The following is a 21,439-nucleotide window of genomic DNA, read 5'->3' as shown; positions in this document are numbered from 1 at the left end:
AAGAAAACTTTAGGGAGTATTTTTCTACCCCAAGCCAAATTCAAATGCTTCTTGAGATAGTAAAATGTCCCAAAAATAAAGCTATATGTGGTATATTTCAAAATAAGTACCTACTTCTCTGGGTCAGTTCTCCTATTTGTAACATTCAGTTGGTTTACTTGGTAGGTTTTTTTGCCCCAACCATTTTCATTTACTTATAGAAAGGAATCTGTAAATGTTAAGTGGCTGAAATTTGGGGGCAGTGTTCACTATGAGAAAAAATTACAGTGAAGGATTACAGTATACATTTACTTATGTGAACATTCTGCAAACAAATGTGCACCAGAATTTCAACCCCTTTTTAATATGCAACTTTAGTCTGCAATACTCCTGCTAATTGACATCCCAACATTTATGTAATTCAGGATTCTGATTACAGAGTAAATTTAGAAATAAGAGTTGAAGTAGCCACATGAGCAAGATTCTTACATAAAGAAGAGGTAGAAAACTCTGCTTATTTAATATTCCACAATGCAAAGAGTTCTAAAACTGTAGGTCATAGGTAAAGCCTACTTTAACACTGTACCAATCTTTTGCTATACTAAATCAGGTAACATGTTAGGAATTCTAACAAAAGACAACAGAAACAGGCAAGCTCAATAACCTTCGGTGTCCTGGTTTTTACTTTCTGAAACATGGCAACTAGAGTTCTCAACTCAAATACATGTCTTCATGAATAGCATCATTTCCAGGGATATATAGGCCTTGGGCTACAGTTTTTTAATATGGCAGATAGCTACTCGTGTTCTCCAAGATAACATCTTTGAAGTGTAGGAGTTAACATAAAATTTAATTAACAGAAACAGCAGCTCTTGCTTCTGCCTCTAGACTGCAGCAAGAACTGCTGTCCTACAAAGACTATGGTAGTTTAGGGCTCCTTCAAGAGTATCAAGAAAATCACAGCTGAGCATGAAAAACCCTCATTGTCCCTAGAAAAGTGGCTGAAAAACTAAAGTTTATCTGAACATATGTATTTTTAACATAGAGAATTCCCAGAGCAACTGATTTATAAAACCAGTTCAAATTCGCAAGCAATAAAATCAGTTTAGAACACTATAACAAAATAAGACATAATGCAAGAACGGCAAACATCGTAACCAGGAAAGGAGTTTTTCCTGTGTTAAGTAAACCTTCACTAAGGACAAAATCAAAAGTCAGGACAGCACTACTGAAATGGCCACATCTCTAGTCACCATCTCTCTTAGAGAGCCTCCAAGACAGATCTTAATGCAAGGGGAGGCTTGCGGGGGGGGGGGAGGGGGATTGGTACTTAAGATATCCAGGCCTCAAGCTCCTTGGGCTTTAAAATTTAAAATCACCACTTTGAATCATTCTTGGAAACAGACCACTGACAAACTTGTCCTGCATTAACTCAGCATCACCCTTTATGTACTGCCTGCCTAACAGCTGGATCTAGAACATCTTGTTTTCTAATGATTCAGCTAATGAAGACTACTGTCCTACAACATGCATATGCTTCAGACTAGAAACTAATGTTAAGAATAATGATGAAGAAAAATGTCTATCAAATTAAAATAAAATGAACATTTTTTTTAAAAAAATATATTGTATAGTTGTGCAAGTAAAGACCTATTCTGGTTACAAACTTGTAAAATAAGACAGTCTTATCTTAGTTACACAGTATACCAAAATTATCACCTTATGTTATATAAATAACAAATCCAAATTGCTCTATATGATCATCTGCTCTGCAGAAAAGTCTACTTTTAAAACACTTTCATCATTTGTTCTTGTTACTCACCTCTCAGTTCAGTTTCAAAGAGGGGACAGAAGTAACTTGTAAAACCTCTATATGATACTGCACAGACATTTAATCAGTATGCAGCAGGAAAACTTGTATTTATGCTTGAGAACCAGAATGAAACACACACTCAGTGGTTTTACACACAAGGCAGAAAAACAAATTATAGGTCACAACTATCACAGAATCTTAGAGTTGGAAGGGACCCCAAGGGTCATTTAGTCCAGCCCCCTGCAATGCAGGAATCTCAGCTATAGCATCCATGAGATGGCCATCCAACCTCTGTTTTAAAACCTCCAAGGAAGAGTCGTCCACCACCTATTGTGAGAGTCTGTTCCACTGCTGAACAGCTCTTAGTGTCAGAAAGTTTTTCAGAATGTTTAGTCAGAATCTCCTTTCATGCATCTTGAAGTCATTGGTTCGAGTCCTACCTTCCAGAGCAGGAGAAAACAAGCATGCTCCACACTTCATGTGACAGCCCTTAAGCTATTTGAACATGGCTATCATATCTCCTCTCAGTCTCCTCTTTTTCAGGCTAAACATACCCAGTTTCTTCAAGCGCTCCTCATAAGGTTTAGTTTCCTTGATCATCTTCGTTGCCCTCGTCTGCGCACGTTCCAGCTTGTCAACATCCTTCTTAAATTGTGGTGCCCAGAACTGGACACAGTATTCCAAGTGTGGTCAGACTGAGGCAGAACACAGTAGTACTATTACTTCCCTTGATCTCAACATTATAATTCTGTTGATACAGCCCAGAACAGCAATAGCTTTTTTTGCTGCTGCTGCATCACACTGTTGACCCATGTTAAGCTTGTGGTCCACCAAGACCCCTGGATCCTTTTCACATGTACTGCTAGTAAGCCAGATGTCCCCCATTATTTGTGCATCTGGTTCTTCCTTCCTAAGTTACATCTGTCCCTACTGAAATTCATTTTGTTAGCTTGCGCTCAGTTCTCCAATCTGTTAAAGTCATTTTGAATTCTGATTCTGTCTTCTGCTGCTTTAGCTACCCTTCCCAGTTTAGTGTCACCAGCAAATTTGATGTGCATCCCCTCAATTCCTTCATCCAAGTCATTTATAAAGACTTTGAACAACAGGCCCAGGACAGAACCCTGCGGCACACCACTTGTCACTTTTTTCCAGGATGACGAGGAACCGTTAATGAGTACTCTTTAGGTTTGGTCAGTCAACCAGCTATAAATCCACCAAACAGTTACCTTGTTCAACCCACATTTTACCAGCTTCCTCACAAGAATATAATGGGGGACTTTTTCAAAACCCTTACTGAAATCAAGATACACTATGTCCACAGCATTTCTCTGATCCACCATGTTTTTAATTCTATCAAAAAATGGTAATACCAATGGTGTTACCCCTGTCCAGCAGTCCAAATACGGTAGTCTTTAAAACACACAAACACACTGATTTTCCTAATAAGCAAAAACAAGCTAGTCAACTTAAGAAATTGGCTTCTACATAAGATTCAGAGACTAGATGCTATCTGTCAAAAACTGCGGTTTGGAAGTTGTACCACAAAAGTCTATCAAAATTAAGATTCTTCAATATTGACAATGCATAACATAATTAATTTACAATTATGAAAAATGTCAGTGTTTTGAAAAAAAATATGCCAAAGCTTCTGACCTGCTTTGCCTGGCACAAAAGACTCCACGAAAAGAGTGTCCTTGCAGAGTATATTCTGCTTTTATTCTTAAAAGTCTTTAACTGCAAAATGACTAACTGTACAGACATCAACACCACCAGCTTTCTCCAACCAACCAACCAACCAACACCCCAGCAAAACACCACTCTATATATATACAGGTACAATACAATTACGGTAGGTGAGAGGTTGCATGAGTCATCGCAGGCTGCTGACTCATGCTGACTCAGCTCCCCCAGCATTAAAGAAACAGCGGCCAATTTTTAGCCGTGACAAAAAATACAATGGAAGAAGTAAAAATCCATATTAAAAAGTGAAACAAAACAAAAAACCCTATCAAAGATGAGAACCAGGAGTTCAACAAAAGGCCCCAAAAGTACACAGTGCTATAGAGTTGGTATGGTATACTGGGTAAGAGACAAAGGGTGGAGACCAATGTTGTGCCAGCAAAATGTTGGTTGGGGGTTGCAGATGGCTGCAGGGTAAATAAGTTTGTGCAAGCTGAAGTCCATTCTGGAAGCAGGACACCACAACTGCATAGCTCCCTGAGCTATGAATTAACCTTTGAATCAAATTTTACCTCTGCAGTTACCTGTAGGCAAGTCACTATCTCTCCATCTCTGTCCCTTACCTGCAAGCTTGGGATGATACTAACTTATGTTATAGGATACATAAAGTAAGTGGAGTGTTGTCAACATTATGTAACTGGTTTAAGATTTGATTCTTTTACTGCTCCCTTAATGTTGTTCTGTGATTTATAATGTTTTTAAACTGTAAATAGCTTTGAGTCACTTGCGACATTAAGTGGTAAATAAGCGTATTTTAATGATAATAGGATATTGTTAAAGTGCACAAAATCTGAAGACCACAATATCTTTGATTATAACCAAAACTGAATCTTCTGAATTTAGCAACTGATATAGGATACAACTTAGGAGAATCTTTTATTTATTTATAAAACTCTTTCCTTGTTTTTGCATAACACTAAACATAATATTTGAACACAGTAAGATAATTCAAGACAACAACAACTTGGATCCTAAACAGCCTAATGTTAAATTAATTGAAGGAGGCTGCTGAGGGAGGGGGAAATTGTCCAAAATCAGACAGACTTCTATCTGATTTGGACCATCCCTCCCGAATAGCACCTCTTCAGCTCCTGCCACCATTACCCAGATGGCTGCCCAGGGTGGGGATGGGGGTAGGATAGAACAGACAGGAAAATATGCTTCTGTAAAGTTGAGTTAGTTAACTTACCGTATATTATGATCCAAACTATTTTCATACTGATTATATGTTTGTGCACACATTCAAAACTGGATCTATGATGCACAAAAGAAGTCCTCTTCTGTATACTACAGCTCTTTCCTTATTATCTCAAAAACTATTTTGTATTTTGAGAGTGTACTGTTTATTGGATTGAGTGCCCCAACTGTATCGCAAGTATTATGTGAAATATAAATCCTATTAATACTTATTAAATGTGTCTGTAACACAGAGTACTAATACACCCCCCAGCCACATACCTCTACTATTTTCTAAAATTATAATTTACTTATTATCCTAAAAAGCTGAGTGTCTTCTTACTTTACTAGCTGAACACAAGAGCACAGCAGCATATATTTTTGAAGTTCTGAATATGAGCAATGAACTTTGTTTTTAAAGAGCTTTTCAAGCCAAGTTTTTTCTAAGCTCCAACTGAAGCATGCATACATTGTTTAAAAAACAAAACACCAAACAGTAACTTCAACCAAAAGCAGCAGGGATTATACAGTGTACCTGTCTAGCAACGCATAGAGATAAAAACTAGAAAAGCAGACTTTACAACTCTTTTCAGATTAAGCCTCCATAAATCTACTCCCCAGGCGAAATTGTCTCTGTCCCTCTGGCACAGCAGGGCGCACAGCAGCAGAGAGATCACCAGAGTTCTCTGAAAATTGCAGAGAACTGAAAAAAGCACCTTATATCAAGGTGGGCAGAAGATAGGGCAGAAGAAGTATAAAAGCTTAATCTCCCCTCACTTTAAACAACTGCAACAAAAAGGCACCCCCTTAAATTTGTTTGCTGAAGTGACGAAATCTTGGGCAAGGAGGAGAAACTAGGAATGGATTTTTATGTTTAATGGCTCAGTTCTGCTACTAAAAACAACTTCCTTGGTTGAGAATGTGCTTTGAGACAGTCTGTAAGCTCAGTTCTGTGTATTTCCCCCACCCTGCCACAAATCTGCACCTGGCTCCAGTTGGTGGGTGTAGGGTTCTTATAAAAGCAAAGTAAATTGCCCAAGGCAGAACTCGGCCGATTCCCATCTTATGCCACCCCTTTCCTTTCACTCTTCAATACTGGAGAGCTAGAGGAGGAAAGCTTTCAAGCAGGCAAACATAATGTGTAGAATTTGTGCTGCTTCTGCTCGTCCAAAAATCCCAACATGGCAAGGGACACCCACTAAACCTCATGCGCAGGGCAAGCAGGGGGTCCCGGTTCTAGAATGTGCAAGGACCTTGAAAGCACAGAGAAGGCTCCTTGTTTGTCCTCAACACTATGACAGAAACAGTGGGGGGGGGGGTAGAAGAAACAGTGTGACTTTGGAGGTGAGGCTAAAAGCATAGATCTAAACCCCCTTTCAAGTAGTGTGACCTCTACATGCAAGTAACATGTACAGAGAGAGAGGTTGAACATTAGCATCATCAGACATATGTGAACTTTAGTAAAAACTTCTTGGTCTAAAGCGCATGTTCTACCCATGCTCTTTACCTTCTTGTTGATATTTTCTTCAATAAAACTTTGATTCTAAATATTTATCTAGGCTTTTGCTAAAATAACAGATTAGCTATCTGGGTTACCTTTATTCTTATATACTGCCAGTGAGCAATGGATTTATTTAAAACTTTTCTTGAGGGCCTATTTGATGTATCAACTCTTTTATTCTTAGATGGAGGTTGACTGTAGCACTTGCTGATGAACGGAGGATTTGAAAAGGCAAGTATTTTCAAACTAAGGTATCTAATACTATGCAGTAGGCACTTAATGATGATGAACAGCAAAAAGGAATACCAGTACGTCATTTAAAATGAAGATCTAAGAGCATAATCCTATGCCCACTTACCTGAATGTAAGACCCATTGAATCCCATGGTACATACATCTGAGTAGACATGTATAGATTAGTACTACGGCTCCAAACCTACAGACCACATTGGATGTCTCCAATCTGATACTTTAAATGCATGAGGGAACTATGTTTTTTTTCCCCAAAGCTATGCTACTTGAGTTGTAAAAAATAGCATTTGTGCTGTCATTTACATGAAAGGCATTTTCCCCACCTATTAGTTAGAACTAGAAACATCTTGTGTGTATTTCCATCTCTTACATTTGTTGCACTGGGTTATTTGTAATACATGTAATTTTACAGACCCTCATGCCACCCTAGATTGTGAATGAAGCCACAAACTACAACAAGTATTTATTTTAAGAACAGTTTAGAAAGGCACGTAAAGGAGAATATCCATCTCAAAATCTGCTTGGTATGCTAATTAGTCAGTTCATGAGAACTGCAAAGCTCAATTCTTTATTCACTCACAGCTGCAGAGAACTGCAAACATACTCGAGTTATTTAAACATACAAGATTTTTAAAAATCTTTTGACCATATTATTTCTTCTAAAATAATCCTTATTATGGGTAGTTTTGCACTGTCAACCCCCACATACTTTTTGAAATAAGCTAAAATCCACACGAAATAGTATAGTGGCATTACAAATAAGCAAACTGATCTCAAAGAATTCTAAACTCCCACACAATGCATTTCCAAAGTAGACTGTCTTTGCCTAGCAATGGAAAAAGGTATCATTACAGTAGAGGAAAAATGGTTGTGGGATTAACTACCTTTGAAGGCAATATACCTTCAAAGACCATACTGGCTGTGAGTCTTGGGGGACCTGCTCCCTGCCTTGCAGGCTTCTTCAGCCAAGCCTAGGAGGACTTTTTAACTTGAATGGTTTAAATTTGGGGTTTTGTTGCTTTTAATTGAAAGACATGGGATGTGCCTGGGAAGAGATTAGCTGGGGAGAATGGGGTGGGGGGCAATCACAGTGGTTCAGGGTAAGGGGTGTGGGAGACGAGACAGGCTAGGTAAGGGGCACATGGCAGTTAGTGACTGTGCCATGTGCCAGTCCCCTCGTGCAACCTGGGGAGTTGTCCTATCAGTCAGTCCTCGGGTCTGCAGCTGCTGTTGCTGAATGCCAGGTCAACTGAGTAAGATCTTTTATCCATGATTTGACTGTGGATGAGGAGGCTGATCTGGTCTGTATGACTGTGACCTGAGTGGGTGAGCAGAGCTGAGTTGGTCTCATGCAGCTGTGCCCACCTGGATACTCAGGGCAGATCAGGGCAGACTTGAGGGTCAAGGAGGGGGAGCTGCTGTGGTCTATTCCACTTGTCAGGGACGCCAGACGCCTTCTCTTCAACCTGATGTTTGGCTGATTAACATTCTATGGCTTTTTATATGTGTTTGTGGGAAGGGGGTTATTGGTTTGGTTTTTGTTTTATTACGTATCTGGTATTCTCATTTTTTGTTTTTCTATTGTGAACTGCCCTGGGATCTTCAGATGAAGAGCAGTATGTTGTTGTTGTTGTTTAGTCGTTTAGTCGTGTCCGACTCTTCATGACCCCATGGACCATAGCACGCCAGGCACTCCTGTCTTGCACCGCCTCCCGCAGTTTGGTCAGACTCATGTTGGTAGCTTCGAGAACACTGTCCAACCATCTCGTCCTCTGAGCAGTATACAAATTGAATAAATAATAACAATAAAACAAAATGAGAAAAACTAAGAGTTGACATGCAGTGATATGCTACGGTACACTTGCACAGGAATACCATTTGAATGAATACCTTGTATTGACATTGTTATTTCCTTGAAGATGGCAGTTGCTAAAGTACCGTCACTGGTGGTTTCTTACAGCTTTGAGAGGGTACCAGCTAAGGCAAACAGCACCCTCGCTGCAAGCCCACCGTAATCTGAAGGAAGTCCTACACACTCCAAAACTGACTATCCTGTATGAACTGGTCCTAAAGTTCAAACTGTGTGCATGTGAAATATATGAATATTCTCTATACTTCAAATGCATTAGTTACATAAGGAATAAGGCTTAGGGCAGTGAAGTTTCCAGTACAACAATTTGCTTTACCTTTTTGATATCTTAAGATATTCTTTTTGTCCATTAAGACATTATCTATGCTACAGAAGAGATGCAACAGATTTTTTGCAAAGTAGCCACCCAGAAAATGCAGGCTCCCAGGCCACAAAAGTGTCTGACATTTATTGGGGGTTTTAATGTTCAATTTAATTTATGACATTTGGAGACAAATTTCACTACTTTCCCTGAGCATAGGATACATTTTAAATCACTTTCAAAATGAAAGCTGAAGTTATAGTTACAGTGGTTGAGTTAGAACAAATAGTGTAACAGTCTGCAAGTAAACAAAGTAATTCTCTTGCTCACTGCTAGAAACTAAATCACTACAAGGCTAAAGGATGTAAGCGAAGATGCTCACAATCCACAGGGGTATCAACAAGAAATTCATAACCCATCCCTATTACCAAAACAGAACAGCTTATACAGTACTATAAACAAGCCTAGATAGGCACACTTGATTTTAAATGTGAAAACTGTAAAATAATAAAATCATACAATTGTAGATTTGGAAGGGACTCCCCACAGGCCAAAGTGTAGAACCCTGAAATTCATTTTGTTAGTTTTGGCCCAGTTCTCCAATTTGTTATGGCAATCCAGAATCCCTATTATGTGGCAATAGCTATCTCTCCCAATTTGGTGTGGTCTGAAAGAGACAGTAGTGCTGCTCTATTGCCATTTTATCAAAATAAGAACAAAGATACAAGACAAACAAATTACAATACCCCCGGGGGGCACGCTAACAGATACAGTGCTTAGTTATAGTGGGCAATGATCAACAGTGGCAGAACTACAAATAGAAAAATTTGAAGAAGTTCTTGAAGTCAATTATGTCCTTTTCGCAAAATGCAAGTGCGGGTCGAGCTGATGTACATTTTATGAGTTCAGGACCAGAACTAACAGATTATGCAACAACACCATGAGAAAATGTACAAAAGGGCACATAACTGTGAACTCCATCCCTACAGGCCACTTAATAAAGCCTTACCTCTGCTATGAGCTGTCTAGACTAGAACCTAGAGCAGGCATAGGCAAACTCGACCCTCCAGATGTTTTGGGACTACAACTCCCATTATCCCTGACCATTGTTCCTGTTAGCTAGGGATTATGGGAGCTGTCGGCCAAAAACATCTGGAGGGCCAAGTTTGCCTATGCCTGACCTAGAGTGTAGATGGGCTAAGGAATGCATATGATCCCAGGAGAAGTCCCTATCCCACCATACAATATGGTAGGGATGGTTATCCTTACCAGTTGTAAGGATTATAACTAAATAATGCATATGAAGTGCTATGAACAGAAGGAGCACTATGCAAATGTTATGTATTATTTATGCAGGGAGGCCTTGGCCATGAATCTCATGCTTTTGTCAAATGGTCAAGAGAAAAAATGGAGGTGGGAGAAGCTTTTTCTGCAATGTCACTAGGTCATTTGATGGGCAGTCAAGAAGTAAATGGAAGATACCTGAATGAGGCAGGTAATCTAATATTGAAGAATGCATAGCAGTTATATTGCTATGAATATTCTAAATTCTGGAGAGGTCTCCCTACCCCTTGCCTACTGAAATCCTGTGAGGTTCAGGTGGGGTGGAGTAGATGGTCCAAAAATAAATGCTATATATCCATATTGGAAGGTGGCACAAGATTAAGGTCAAATGCAAGTGAAGGTTAGCCAATTGACTAGAGCAGAGGTTTTCACCCTTTTTGAGTTCACGGCTCCCTTTACCAAATACATTCTTTCTGCGGCACCCTTGTGGGGCTCAGGAGCCCAGTTATGTCACCCCTTATCTGCACAGCTGTCAGCCTTTAACCATTTTTTGAACACCCTCCCTTGTGGAGTGTTCCCTCCGCTTCCTCTCCTCTCCCCTCTCCTTTGGAGTCCTCTGGGCAGCCGCAGCTATTGGTCTCTGAGCTGCCTCCACCCCAACAGAGACTGGCCAAAGTTGAACGTGAGGCCAACACCTTACCTTGGGAGGCAGCAACAGGTGCTGCCAGACCGGTGTGGCAGAAAGGCTCCCCTTCAGCACCAGGCACTCAGCTCCAAAGCAGGCCTTGCACACAGCAAACAAATGAAAGGCCAGCACAGTACCTGCCCCCCACTTGTCTGTTCATTCTGAACAGCAAGGGCTGGTGGGCTAGCTGGCTGGGCTCCCTTGCCCACTTGCCTGCTTATTCCGAGGCCGCCACAGCTCCTGGCAACCAGCACCTCTTGGCCAGCCCCAGAGGCACCATTAACCTGTGGAGCTTGTAGCCAGGGCTGCTGCAACAGCTGTGCAAGCCTTTGGGATGCAGACACAAGAGAGCATCAGAGGGAAGGAAAGAGGGACCGAGGCCAGTGTTGCTCCCCTGACCATCATTCAGGGCATCCCAGATTGCCGTGGCACACTGGTTAAAAAACACTCGACTAGAGATTTAGTCTGCAATCCTTTACACGCTTTTGGGAGTAAGTCCCATTTAATTCACTATGACTTATTTCTGTGTAGACATGCATAGGATTGTGCTGTTAAAGTAATTCTGAGTTGATTTAGTATATTGTTCATAAAAGGTAAAGGGGCCCCTGACCATTAGGTCCAGTCGTGACCGACTCTGGGGTTGCGCGCTCATCTCGCATTATTGGCCGTGGGAGCCAGCGTACAGCTTCCAGGTCATGTGGCCAGCATGACAAAGCCGCTTCTGGCAAACCAGAGCAGCACACGGAAACGCTGTTTACCTTCCCGCTGTAGCAGTACCTATTTATCTACTTGCACTTTGACGTGCTTTCAAACTGCTAGGTTGGCAGGAGCTGGGACCGAGCAACGGGAGCTCACCCCATCGCAGGGATTCGAACTGCCGACCTTCTTATCAGCAAGCCCTAGGCTCTATGGTTTAACCCACAGCGCCACCTGCGCCTATATTGTTCATAGGAATAGCAAATACTTTCCTCCAGTTAAGAAAGAATAGACTTACATGTTCAATAAGGTTTTATTAAATCTCCCCACTGGTGCTTTGAAAGGATATAAAATGGAATCTTCCAGTTAGTGTTAAGTTAGTGCAAATCTCAAGACTCACACTGAGGCATGCCTCATTCGTTTATGTATTATTCAGTTGTCCATCACTTTCTGGCAGTAATTTTGCAAGCAATAAAGCTGAAACCTCACACTTATTTGAATGCAACCCCCACTGAACTCTGGCTTATTTCTCCCATATAATTGAGTGTAAACCTTTGCTGTCACTGTAGCTGCACTACTGGTTTTAAAAGGAGCTGCTATGATCATACTTTACAGCTTCTGAGATGGCACCAATTCAAATTCTATAAAATAGCACCCACAGCATACTCAGTATGGCGCACAATAAAGAAGGTAAAAACTGAAACACAGAGTTATGATGTAAAGAAGGGGGGGTAAAACTACAAAAAATACAACAAAACAGAACTCAAAACACTGCCCCCCTAGCCAAGAACAAGATTTTTAAAAGACGGCCAGACTACTCACATTATTTATTAAAACAATAATTCAAAATAACCTGTGTAAAATGTAGGGCTGGGTGATATCTGCTTTTCAGTATCATGACATATCACCAGTTAAACAATGTGATTTTGAGATATCATAATGTCTTAAATAAGGATGGAACTACAGTATATAGAGGTGAGAAGTGAGACAGACAAGGCAGATGCAGACACAGAAGAGGAGAAGGGAGGAAAGAGGCTTAAACAACAGGACAAAGTATATTTCTATTTTTTAAACTCAGAAGTAAATAACTTCCTCAATGCCTTCTTTGCCTCAGTCTTCTCCAAGAAAGAAAACAACGCCCGACCTGAAGAATATGGAGCAGATGATTCAGCAGGGGAAACACAGCCCAGAATAAGTAAGGAGGTAGTACAAGAATACTTGGTTAGTTTAGATGTATTCAAGTCTCCAGGGCCAGATGAACTACATCCAAGAGTATTAAAAGAACTGGCAGAGGTGATTTCAGAACCACTGGCAATAATCTTTGAAAATTCCTGGAGAACAGGCGAAGTTCCAGCAGACTGGAGGAGGGCAAATGTTGTCCCTATTTTCAAAAAGGGGGAAAGAGAGGACCCAAACAATTACCGCCCAGTCAGCCTGACATCAATACCAGGAAAGATTCTAGAGCAGATCATTAAGCAAAGAGTCTGTGAGCACCTAGAAAGAAACTCTGTGATCACTAAAAGTCAGCATGGGTTCCTGAAAAATAAGTCATGTCAGACTAATCTGATCTCATTTTTTGACAGAATTACAAGCCTGGTAGATGAAGGGAACGCTGTGGATGTAGCCTATCTTGATTTCAGCAAGGCCTTTGACAAGGTGCCCCATGATATTCTTGTAAAGAAGCTGGTAAAATGTGGGCTAGACAATGCTACCATTCAGTGGATTTGTAACTGGCTTACTGACCGAACCCAAAGGGTGCTCATCAATGGCTCCTCCTCATCCTGGAGAGTAGTGACTAGTGGGGTGCCACAGGGTTCTGTCTTGGGCCCAGTCTTGTTCAACATCTTTATCAATGACTTGGATGATGGGCTTGAGGGAATCCTGAGCAAGTTTGCAGATGACACCAAATTGGGAGGGGTGGCTAACACCCCAGAGGACAGGATCACACTTCAGAATGACCTTAACAGATTAGACAACTGGGCCAAAGCAAACAAGATGAATCTTAACAAGGAGAAATGTAAGGTACTACACTTGGGCAAAAAAAATGAAAGGCACAAATATAGGATGGGAGACACCTGGCTTGAGAGCAGTACATGTGAAAAGGATCTAGGAGTCTTGGTTGACCACAAACTTGACATGAGTCAGCAGTGTGATGCAGCAGCTAAAAAAGCCAATGCAATTCTGGGCTGCATCAATAGGAGTATAGCATCTAGATCAAGGGATGTAATAGTACCACTGTATTCTGCTCTGGTCAGACCTCACCTGGAGTACTGTGTCCAGTTCTGGGCACCACAGTTCAAGAAGGATATTGACAAGCTGGAACGTGTCCAGAAGAGGGCAACCAAAATGGTCAAAGGCCTGGAAACGATGCCTTATGAGGAACGGCTTAGGGAGCTGGGTATGTTTAGCCTGGAGAAGAGAAGGTTAAGGGGTGATATGATAGCCATGTTCAAATATATAAAAGGATGTCATATAGAGGAGGGAGAAAGATTGTTTTCTGCTGCTCCAGAGAAGCGGACACGGAGCAACGGATTCAAACTACAAGAAAGAAAATTCCACCTAAACATTAGGAAGAACTTCCTGACAGTAAGAGCTGTTCGGCAGTGGAATTTGCTGCCAAGGAGTGTGGTGGAGTCTCCTTCTTTGGAGGTCTTTAAGCAGAGGCTTGACAGCCATCTGTCAGGAATGCTTTGATGGTGTTTCCTGCTTGGCAGGGGGTTGGACTGGATGGCCCTTGTGGTCTCTTCCAACTCTATGATTCTATGATTCTATGATTCTAACCCGTTTAGGGACTAGCGGCGACTTCCAAGCACGCCCCAACTGAGGCCATTTATTTGTTTTGAAAGGCCATCATAAGGTCCTCTTTTTTGCTTTTCAAAATATGGCAACTCTAGTGGGGGAGGGGTACTGTTAGCATAATAAATTTAGATTTGCATCTGTATATCTATTTTTTCTAAAAGAAGCACATTTTAAATTTCAAAAATTATTCTGAAACACTATTTTTGTTCTCAAAATCCAACTGAAGATTTTTTTAAAAAAAATACTGCTCAATAATAATAATAAATTTATTAATTATATCCCAGCCATCTGGCTGGGTTTCCCCAGCCACTCTGGGTGGCTTACAGCATATCAAAAAACATAATAAAAACATCAAGTGTTAAAAAAAACCTGATACAGGGCTGCCTTCAAATGTCTTCTTAAAAGTTGTGTAGTTCTTTATCTCCTTGACATCTGAAGTGAGGGCATTCCACAGGGAGGGTGCCACTACCGAGAAGGCCCTTTGCCTGGTTCCCTGTAACTTCACTTCTCACAGTGAGGGAACCAGTAGAAAACCCTCGGAGGAGGACCTTTGTGTCCGCACTGGGCAATGGGGGTTGAGACGCTCCTTCAGGTAAATAGGGCTGAGGCCAGAATTGTTAGATGGTCTTGGCAGCCACTCCCAGTCACCAGTCTAGCTGCCGCATTCTGGATTAATTGCAGTTTCTGGGTCACCTTCAAAGGTAGCCCGACATAGAGTGCATTACAGTAGTCCAAGCAGGAGATAACCAGTGCATGCACCACTCTGGTGAGACAGTCTGCGGGCAAGTAAGGTCTCAGCTGCATACCAGATGGAGCTGGTATACAGTTGCCCTGGACACAGAATTGATCTGCGCCTCCATGGACAGCTATGAGTCCAAAATGACTCCCAGGCTGTGCACCTGGTCTTTCAGGGGAACAGTTACCCCGTTCAGGACAAGGGAGTCCCCCACACCCTCCTGCCCCCCAAAAACAGTACTCTGTCTTGTCAGGATTCAACCTCAAACTGTTAGCCACCATCCATCTGTCAACCACCTCCAGACACAGGACCTTCAGTGCCTGCACTGGTTCTGATTTGAAGGAGAGGTAGAGCTGGGTATCATCCACATACTGGTGGACACCCAGCCCAAATCCTCTGAAGATCTCTACCAGCAGCTTCATAGAGATGTTAAAAAGCATTGGGGACAGGATGAAGCCCTGAGGCACCCCACAAGTAAGAGCCCAGGGGTCTGAACACTCATCCCCCACCACCACTTTCTGGACACAGCCCAGGAGGAAGGAGTGGAACCACTGCAACACAGTGCCCCCAGCTCCTCTAGACAGTCCAGGAGGGTGTAATGGCTGATGGTATCAAAGGCCACTGAGAGATCCAGCAGAACTAGGAAACAGCTTTCACCTCTGTTCCTAGCCTGGGGGTCCAGGGGGGCAAAATTGTCTGCAGTTACCGGTATCTGTTTGTAAGGAGAAGCCTGCATGAGCTGATCAGGGACAGGCGGACTCATAGACAGAGTTTATGACTTTCTTGCCTCTTCAAGTTCAACTATTGTGAACAACAATAGTTCAAACCCATCATATTTACAGCTCAGTTCCTGATAATGTATTTGAATGGCTACTACTGTCAGCACCAAGAAATAATTCATCAAGGGAGATGACCCACAGACAAATCTGACCCTCTACAGTTGTCTGTACACAGTACACTAGGTAAGATTTCAGTTTTGACATTTAAAAAATAATAATAAAAGTTTTATTAAAACAATAAGAAAAATGTAAAACTGTGGCCAGAGTAGCACAAATAATGTGTTGGAATTCCATATATGTGAACTGTCAGAAATACACCATCTTTTAAATACAGATTTCCCCTAGGGCAGAAGACACTATCACAGCTTTGTAATGAGAAGAAAAACTTAGCTCTTTAGCATCCTTCAGTGGCTATGTGGTTACACTACACTTCTAGAAACAGCATTCTAAAATACAGTATAAGAGGAACTGGCAGTACTGTACTTGTTTTGGCACTGTAGCCACCTGGCAAAATAGAATGCTTATGCATCACTGTCTCAAGTCTCCCTCTGCACCAAAAATCTGCCAAGACATGAAAATATGATCCAGACAAGAGCCTTAGAATTTTTTGTATCAAATACAGAATCAAGTAATCCAAGGAGACTAAATACAATGGTTTGAATAGTGGAGAGGAAATGCAAGGCAAGCAGGTCTTCTACTCAGCAAGCAATTGGGAGGGATTATTAAAAGATTATTTTGGCTCCAGACATTAACAATACTGATATCACTGTAAAAAACAAAAATACTAAAATGCTGTATTCTCACAAACACCCCTACTATGTGATTTTATTTGCACTTCATTTTTATATAATTCCTTGTTATTTCAAATATGTCAAATTACCCAACATGCAAATACAAGCCCCTTTAGTGTTAACTCCCGGGCACAGATAAGAATTAGAAAGAAAATCAAGGAGCAAATCAGATATCTACAAGAAAACAGGACTGATAGAAAGCAGAAGATGGCTGACTAGCCTCTATCATCTTAAGTATTTTGTCAAGCCACAACTTCCCAAATCCCTGTGGAACAGAAAGACAGAAAAAAATTCATTCCAGTAGCACCTTAGAGACCAACTAAGTTTATCATTGGTATGAGCTTTCGTGTGAATGCACACTTCTTCAGATATCTGGAAGGATTTTTTTTATTTTGTTTCGACTACGGCAGACCAACACGGCTACCTACCTGTAACTAGAAAGATAGAAGTACTTCATTGTGTACACAGGCAAAGGCCAATTCACATACTATGTATTCACTATGTAATGAAATGTCCTATATGTTACAGGGCAAAACTTCTTCAGAAATGGTTTTTTATTAATTTATTATGTATTTTTAAAAAATGTTTAATGTTAAAAATCTTTTGCAAAGGGGAAAGCCAGTACCGGTATGCAGACCTTATGACACAAGCTTTCAGGATGCTCATCCACTTCTGACACACTATGTCAAAATAAAGCTCCCTTACAGCAAAATCCACGTGACCTTTTGTACAAATACAGACCTACATTCACAAACATAACATATACTAATTTGGAGCCTTCCACGAAGTCACTCTGTTTAAAAAGCCGGTAAGCTGCTCTAGGACTTTCTCAGCTCTTTTAGGCCAAGAGGGGAGGAAAGCATGGATTTCAAATACGTACAAATAGTTTCAAATAGTTTGTGCAAGTATAGTTTTTGCAAATACGCGCCCTCCAGCCGAGAGAAGCTCTTATTTGCAGCTTACACATTACACTGCCAAGGACAGAATTACGTACCGATATGAGGAATGACGGAAAACCATCCTCTTCTTTTAAAACGGGCTTTCCATAGTTCGGCCTGGCTGTTTCTCGTATTCCCTTCCCTCGCTCGCCCACTTACCGGCGTGGTTATGACGGAGGCGGAGGAAGAGGGAAAGAGTGAGGAAGGAGGAAGGACGGCGGGGCAATACCATTTTCGCGCGTGTCACAAGGAGCGGCCGGGCGGAGGGAAGTGAAGCGGACACATGGTCCGCCCCATCCCTCAGTCCTGGAGGGGCCGAGACTGAAGGGAACTGAGGGGCCCTCTCGGCCCACGCAGGTGAACGGAACCCGTCGCCCTAACCTTCCGTGGGGCAAACAGGGGCACCTCCTCGCCCCCCGCCACACCCTCGAAAAGAAGGAGGCAGAGGCAGGAGCGGGTCGGGGGCCTGGGGGACGCGTCGTCGATCACAGCAGCTGCCAGTACTCACCGGGCCCCTCTGAGTGCTAACAGTGGTCGCCATGGCACCTCCCTCAAACCGGGGTGGTCGTCCCTCTTTCCGCCGATGAAACGTCCCTCAATCCGACGCGGCAGAGTCAGCTGATAGCCCCTTCCTTACCGTCTGGCCACGCCCCCAGTCCACCGCTATCCGGCACTGCGCGTGCGCCTGGAGGATCCCACCCCGCCCCTCACCCTCAGTAGACGCCGCCGTAAGAACCGTTACGTGATCACGCGCAAGCGCAGGCCAGAGGAGGTTCCGTTCTCAAACTGCCGCCGTCGCTTGCCTCTCATCCTTTATCCTCTCATCCCCTTTTCGCCGCACACGATGGGAATTCCTGAGTCTGCGCGTGCGTCCAGACAGATTTGTTTAGTTTCTGGGGCCCGTTGCCGTGGATGTGCCGAATGACAGAAACGGCTCCGCAGGGGCGGCTGAATACTTTAGAAACGGTTTGCTTTAATGGGCCGTTATTAACGTCACTAGCCCCGCCCCGCCCATTAAAAAGGCACCGCCATTTCCCACCACAGCGGACTGAAAGCTAAGGGTTTATCGCTTCGCTGAACCCGTTGACGCAACCGCGCCCGTGCACCTCCTGATTGGCTGGCTGAGTGCGGGTGGGCGTGGTCGCGTTAGTCCTAGCGGAAGGGTCGCGCGACCTTTCATCCGTCGCTGCTTGTCTTCCTGCGCGCGCAGGAAAGTGAGATGGTAGAGTTCTGGTCCCTATCGCTTCAGACTAAGTGAGGGGTACCAGTGTGTGTGAATATAACCCACCCCCGAAACTTCCTACAACTAAAAACAGCTGGCACGATTCAACTCCAAACTTCTCCGTCTTTTCGCAGGTCAGAGCTCGTGCGCAGGAGAGAAACACACACTCCCACACACACTGCATCTACAGCAGGGGTCAGGAACCTTTTTCAGCCATGGGTCGGTCCACCGTCCCTCAGACCATGTGGTAGGCCGGACTATATTTTTTTTTGGGGGGGGGAGAATGAACGAATTCCTATGCCCCACAAATATACCAGAGATGCATTTTAAATAAAAGCACACATTCTACTCATGTAAAAACACCAGGCAGGCACCACAAATAACCTAGAGATGCATTTTAAATAAAAGACATTCTGAAAGTGATTGGGCCACATCCAGCCCACGGGCCTGAGGTTGCCTTCCCCTGATCTACAGTACTATACAGGAAAATGACAGCTTTGTTCAGCTCTCATGCTAATCTCACAAGTGAATGGGCCAGAACACTAATTATACTGCATGGCTGGTTCATCTGCTGCTGTGCAGGAGAGGGGAAAAACACCCTATCTAAAAAGTTTACCATAAAACTAGTCAGGCTGGGGAATAAATGGCCAGAAGTAGCAATATCAGCACATGATAAAGGAAGAAGTGGTAATACGACTGATAGAAAGCCAATGTTGTTTTGGTCATGGTAAACAGTGCAATTTTATGCATATTTAGAATTAGAAAGGAGTCTAGAGGTTATGTAGTCCAATCGTTTATGATGTTTATGATCTTAGAATTTTGAAGTGTCAGGCTTAGCTCTAGTGGCTTTAGCCCAAACGTAGCAGAGTTTTCCTGCACAGCGCAGAAGCTAGTTGAGGTGGAAATGACTAGTCGGCTAGACACAGAATAACGATTTACAGGATTTATTAAAAGAAAATAAAACCAGCAGAGTTTCTGCATACAAAACAAAGCAAAATAAATCCCCCCCTCTCTCTCTCCAACCATACGCAGCACTCCTACTTCTAACACCCACAAGAAACAACTGTGCTAGCATTCCTAGATAACAGAGTTCAGTGCTGGTCATTAACCAATCAGAGTTGTTGCCAGGCCAGGCAGACCTTGGCTTTCTGCAAAGAGTAAATTGACACTGCCTTGAGTTAATTGTGTGAAGCAAGAATCTGTAAGTTTCCCATGAGAACCAATTATCAGAAACCGAACACCCCCTCACAGATTCTGCTGGACAATTAACACCTGTGTAGGAACTTTTACTGTTCACTCATTTTTTCCAGCAAACCTAAACCCTTGCACATTTGCTTGTTCTTTATCTTTGCCAATGGTTTTGTTAACATATCTGCCACATTCTGATCACTTGATATATAGGTACATGTGATTACATTGTCTTGTACACTGCAACGAACATTTTGATATTTTACAGCAATATGTTTTGAATGTGACTTGAAACCCTCTGTTTTACTTAAGGTTATACAAGCCTGATTATCAATGTAAACTTGTATTGGTTCTCCACAATTTACATTTAAATCTGCTAACAAATGCTTGAAATAAACCACCTCGTTGCACAATTCACTCAATGTGGCATACTCAGATTCCATTGACGACACAATTACAACGTTCTGCTTGCGCGATCGCCAGCTGATTAAAGCTCCACCGAACATTATGACTAATCCCGTGACAGATTTTCTATCTGGCAAATTTCCCCAGTCACTATCACAGTAGCAACTCAACATTTCATCCTCTGAAGAATTTAGTTGTAACATATAGCCAATTGTCTGTTTGAGATATCTCAGAACTTGCTTTACCCCTTTTCAGGCATTTAGTGTGGGTTTTGAGACCAATCTACTTAGTATGCCTACTGCATAGCTAATATCAGGTCTGGACCATTGTGCTAGATACAATAGACTTCCAATTACAGAATGATATACATCTGGATGTTCAAATTCAGGACTCTCATCTGTATGAAGTGTTTTTATGAAAGGCCCAACTAATCCAGCATGCTGTTCTCACGGTGGCCAGGCAAATGTCTATGGGAAGCCCACAAGCAGGACTTGTACTAGAGGAGATCTATTTTTGAATGCTCTTCTATATGGCAGTACAGTGGTACCTCAAGTTACAAATGCCTCAGGTTACAAATGCCTCCGGTTACAAACTCCGCTAACCTGGAAGAGTTACCTTGAATTGAGAACTTTGCCCCAGGATGAGAACGGAAATTGTGTGCCGGCAGCACAGTGGCAGCAAGAGACCTCATTAGCCAAAGCACGCCTCTAGTTAAGAACAGTTTCAGGTTAAGAACGGACCTCTGGAATGAATTAAGTTCAAAACTAGAGGCACCACTGTAGTAGCAGCAGCGTAGCTAGCCACTTGGGTGTCCTGGGCGGCACGTGCACCCTGCACCCAGGGGAGAGGTGAGTTGGGGCAGGGCATGATGTGCGGAGACTTGCGGCCACCTTCCCCTCAGCTGTAGGGTGGCTGAGGGAGAGGCAGTGGGCAGATGCAAGCCCCATGCTGCTGCTTTGGGCAGCACTGAACCTGCAGGCGCCCGAGCCACCGCATCACTCCCAGGAGAGACGCATGGCTTGAGTGCCTGCAGGCCCCTCCACAGTGTGGCAGCCAGTCAACCCCCCCCCCGGCGCTGCCCCTACGTATGCCTCTTGAGTAGTAGTAATAAATATTTGCAGGTACCATGTTTCCCCCCTTTTAAGCCGTAGTCATAAAATAAGCCATGGCAGGATTTTAAAGATTTTTAAAATATAAGACATACACCGAAAATAAGACATAGGTCTACCTGCAGGCGCCCAGCAGCGAAGGATGGAATGGGGCCCGAGGACGCCTCTGGCCAAAA

General features: G+C 42.7%; 1 protein-coding gene across 2 annotated transcripts in view; it reads right to left on the bottom strand.

The window, feature by feature from the left end:
- Nucleotides 1-18,016, bottom strand: part of TOLLIP (toll interacting protein) — a 38,355-nt gene extending 20,339 nt beyond the window's left edge. The window contains exon 1 of one of the 2 annotated variants that reach the window (XM_035121759.2): nt 17,848-18,016. In XM_035121759.2, coding sequence (XP_034977650.1) covers nt 17,848-17,880 — 33 coding nt within the window. In that variant the 5' untranslated portion in view covers nt 17,881-18,016. Of the gene's footprint in view, nt 1-17,395; nt 17,817-17,847 lie in introns of those variants that run through there. The other variant, XM_035121769.2, reaches the window with a different exon arrangement.
- Nucleotides 18,017-21,439: the final 3,423 nt, after the last annotated feature.

This window comes from Zootoca vivipara, chromosome 1, assembly GCF_963506605.1.
Source record: "Zootoca vivipara chromosome 1, rZooViv1.1, whole genome shotgun sequence".
In the NCBI taxonomy this organism is placed as follows: Eukaryota; Metazoa; Chordata; class Lepidosauria; order Squamata; family Lacertidae; genus Zootoca; species Zootoca vivipara.
The sequence above is the reverse complement of the archived record's forward strand: the minus strand, read 5'-3'. Positions and strand labels throughout refer to the sequence as shown.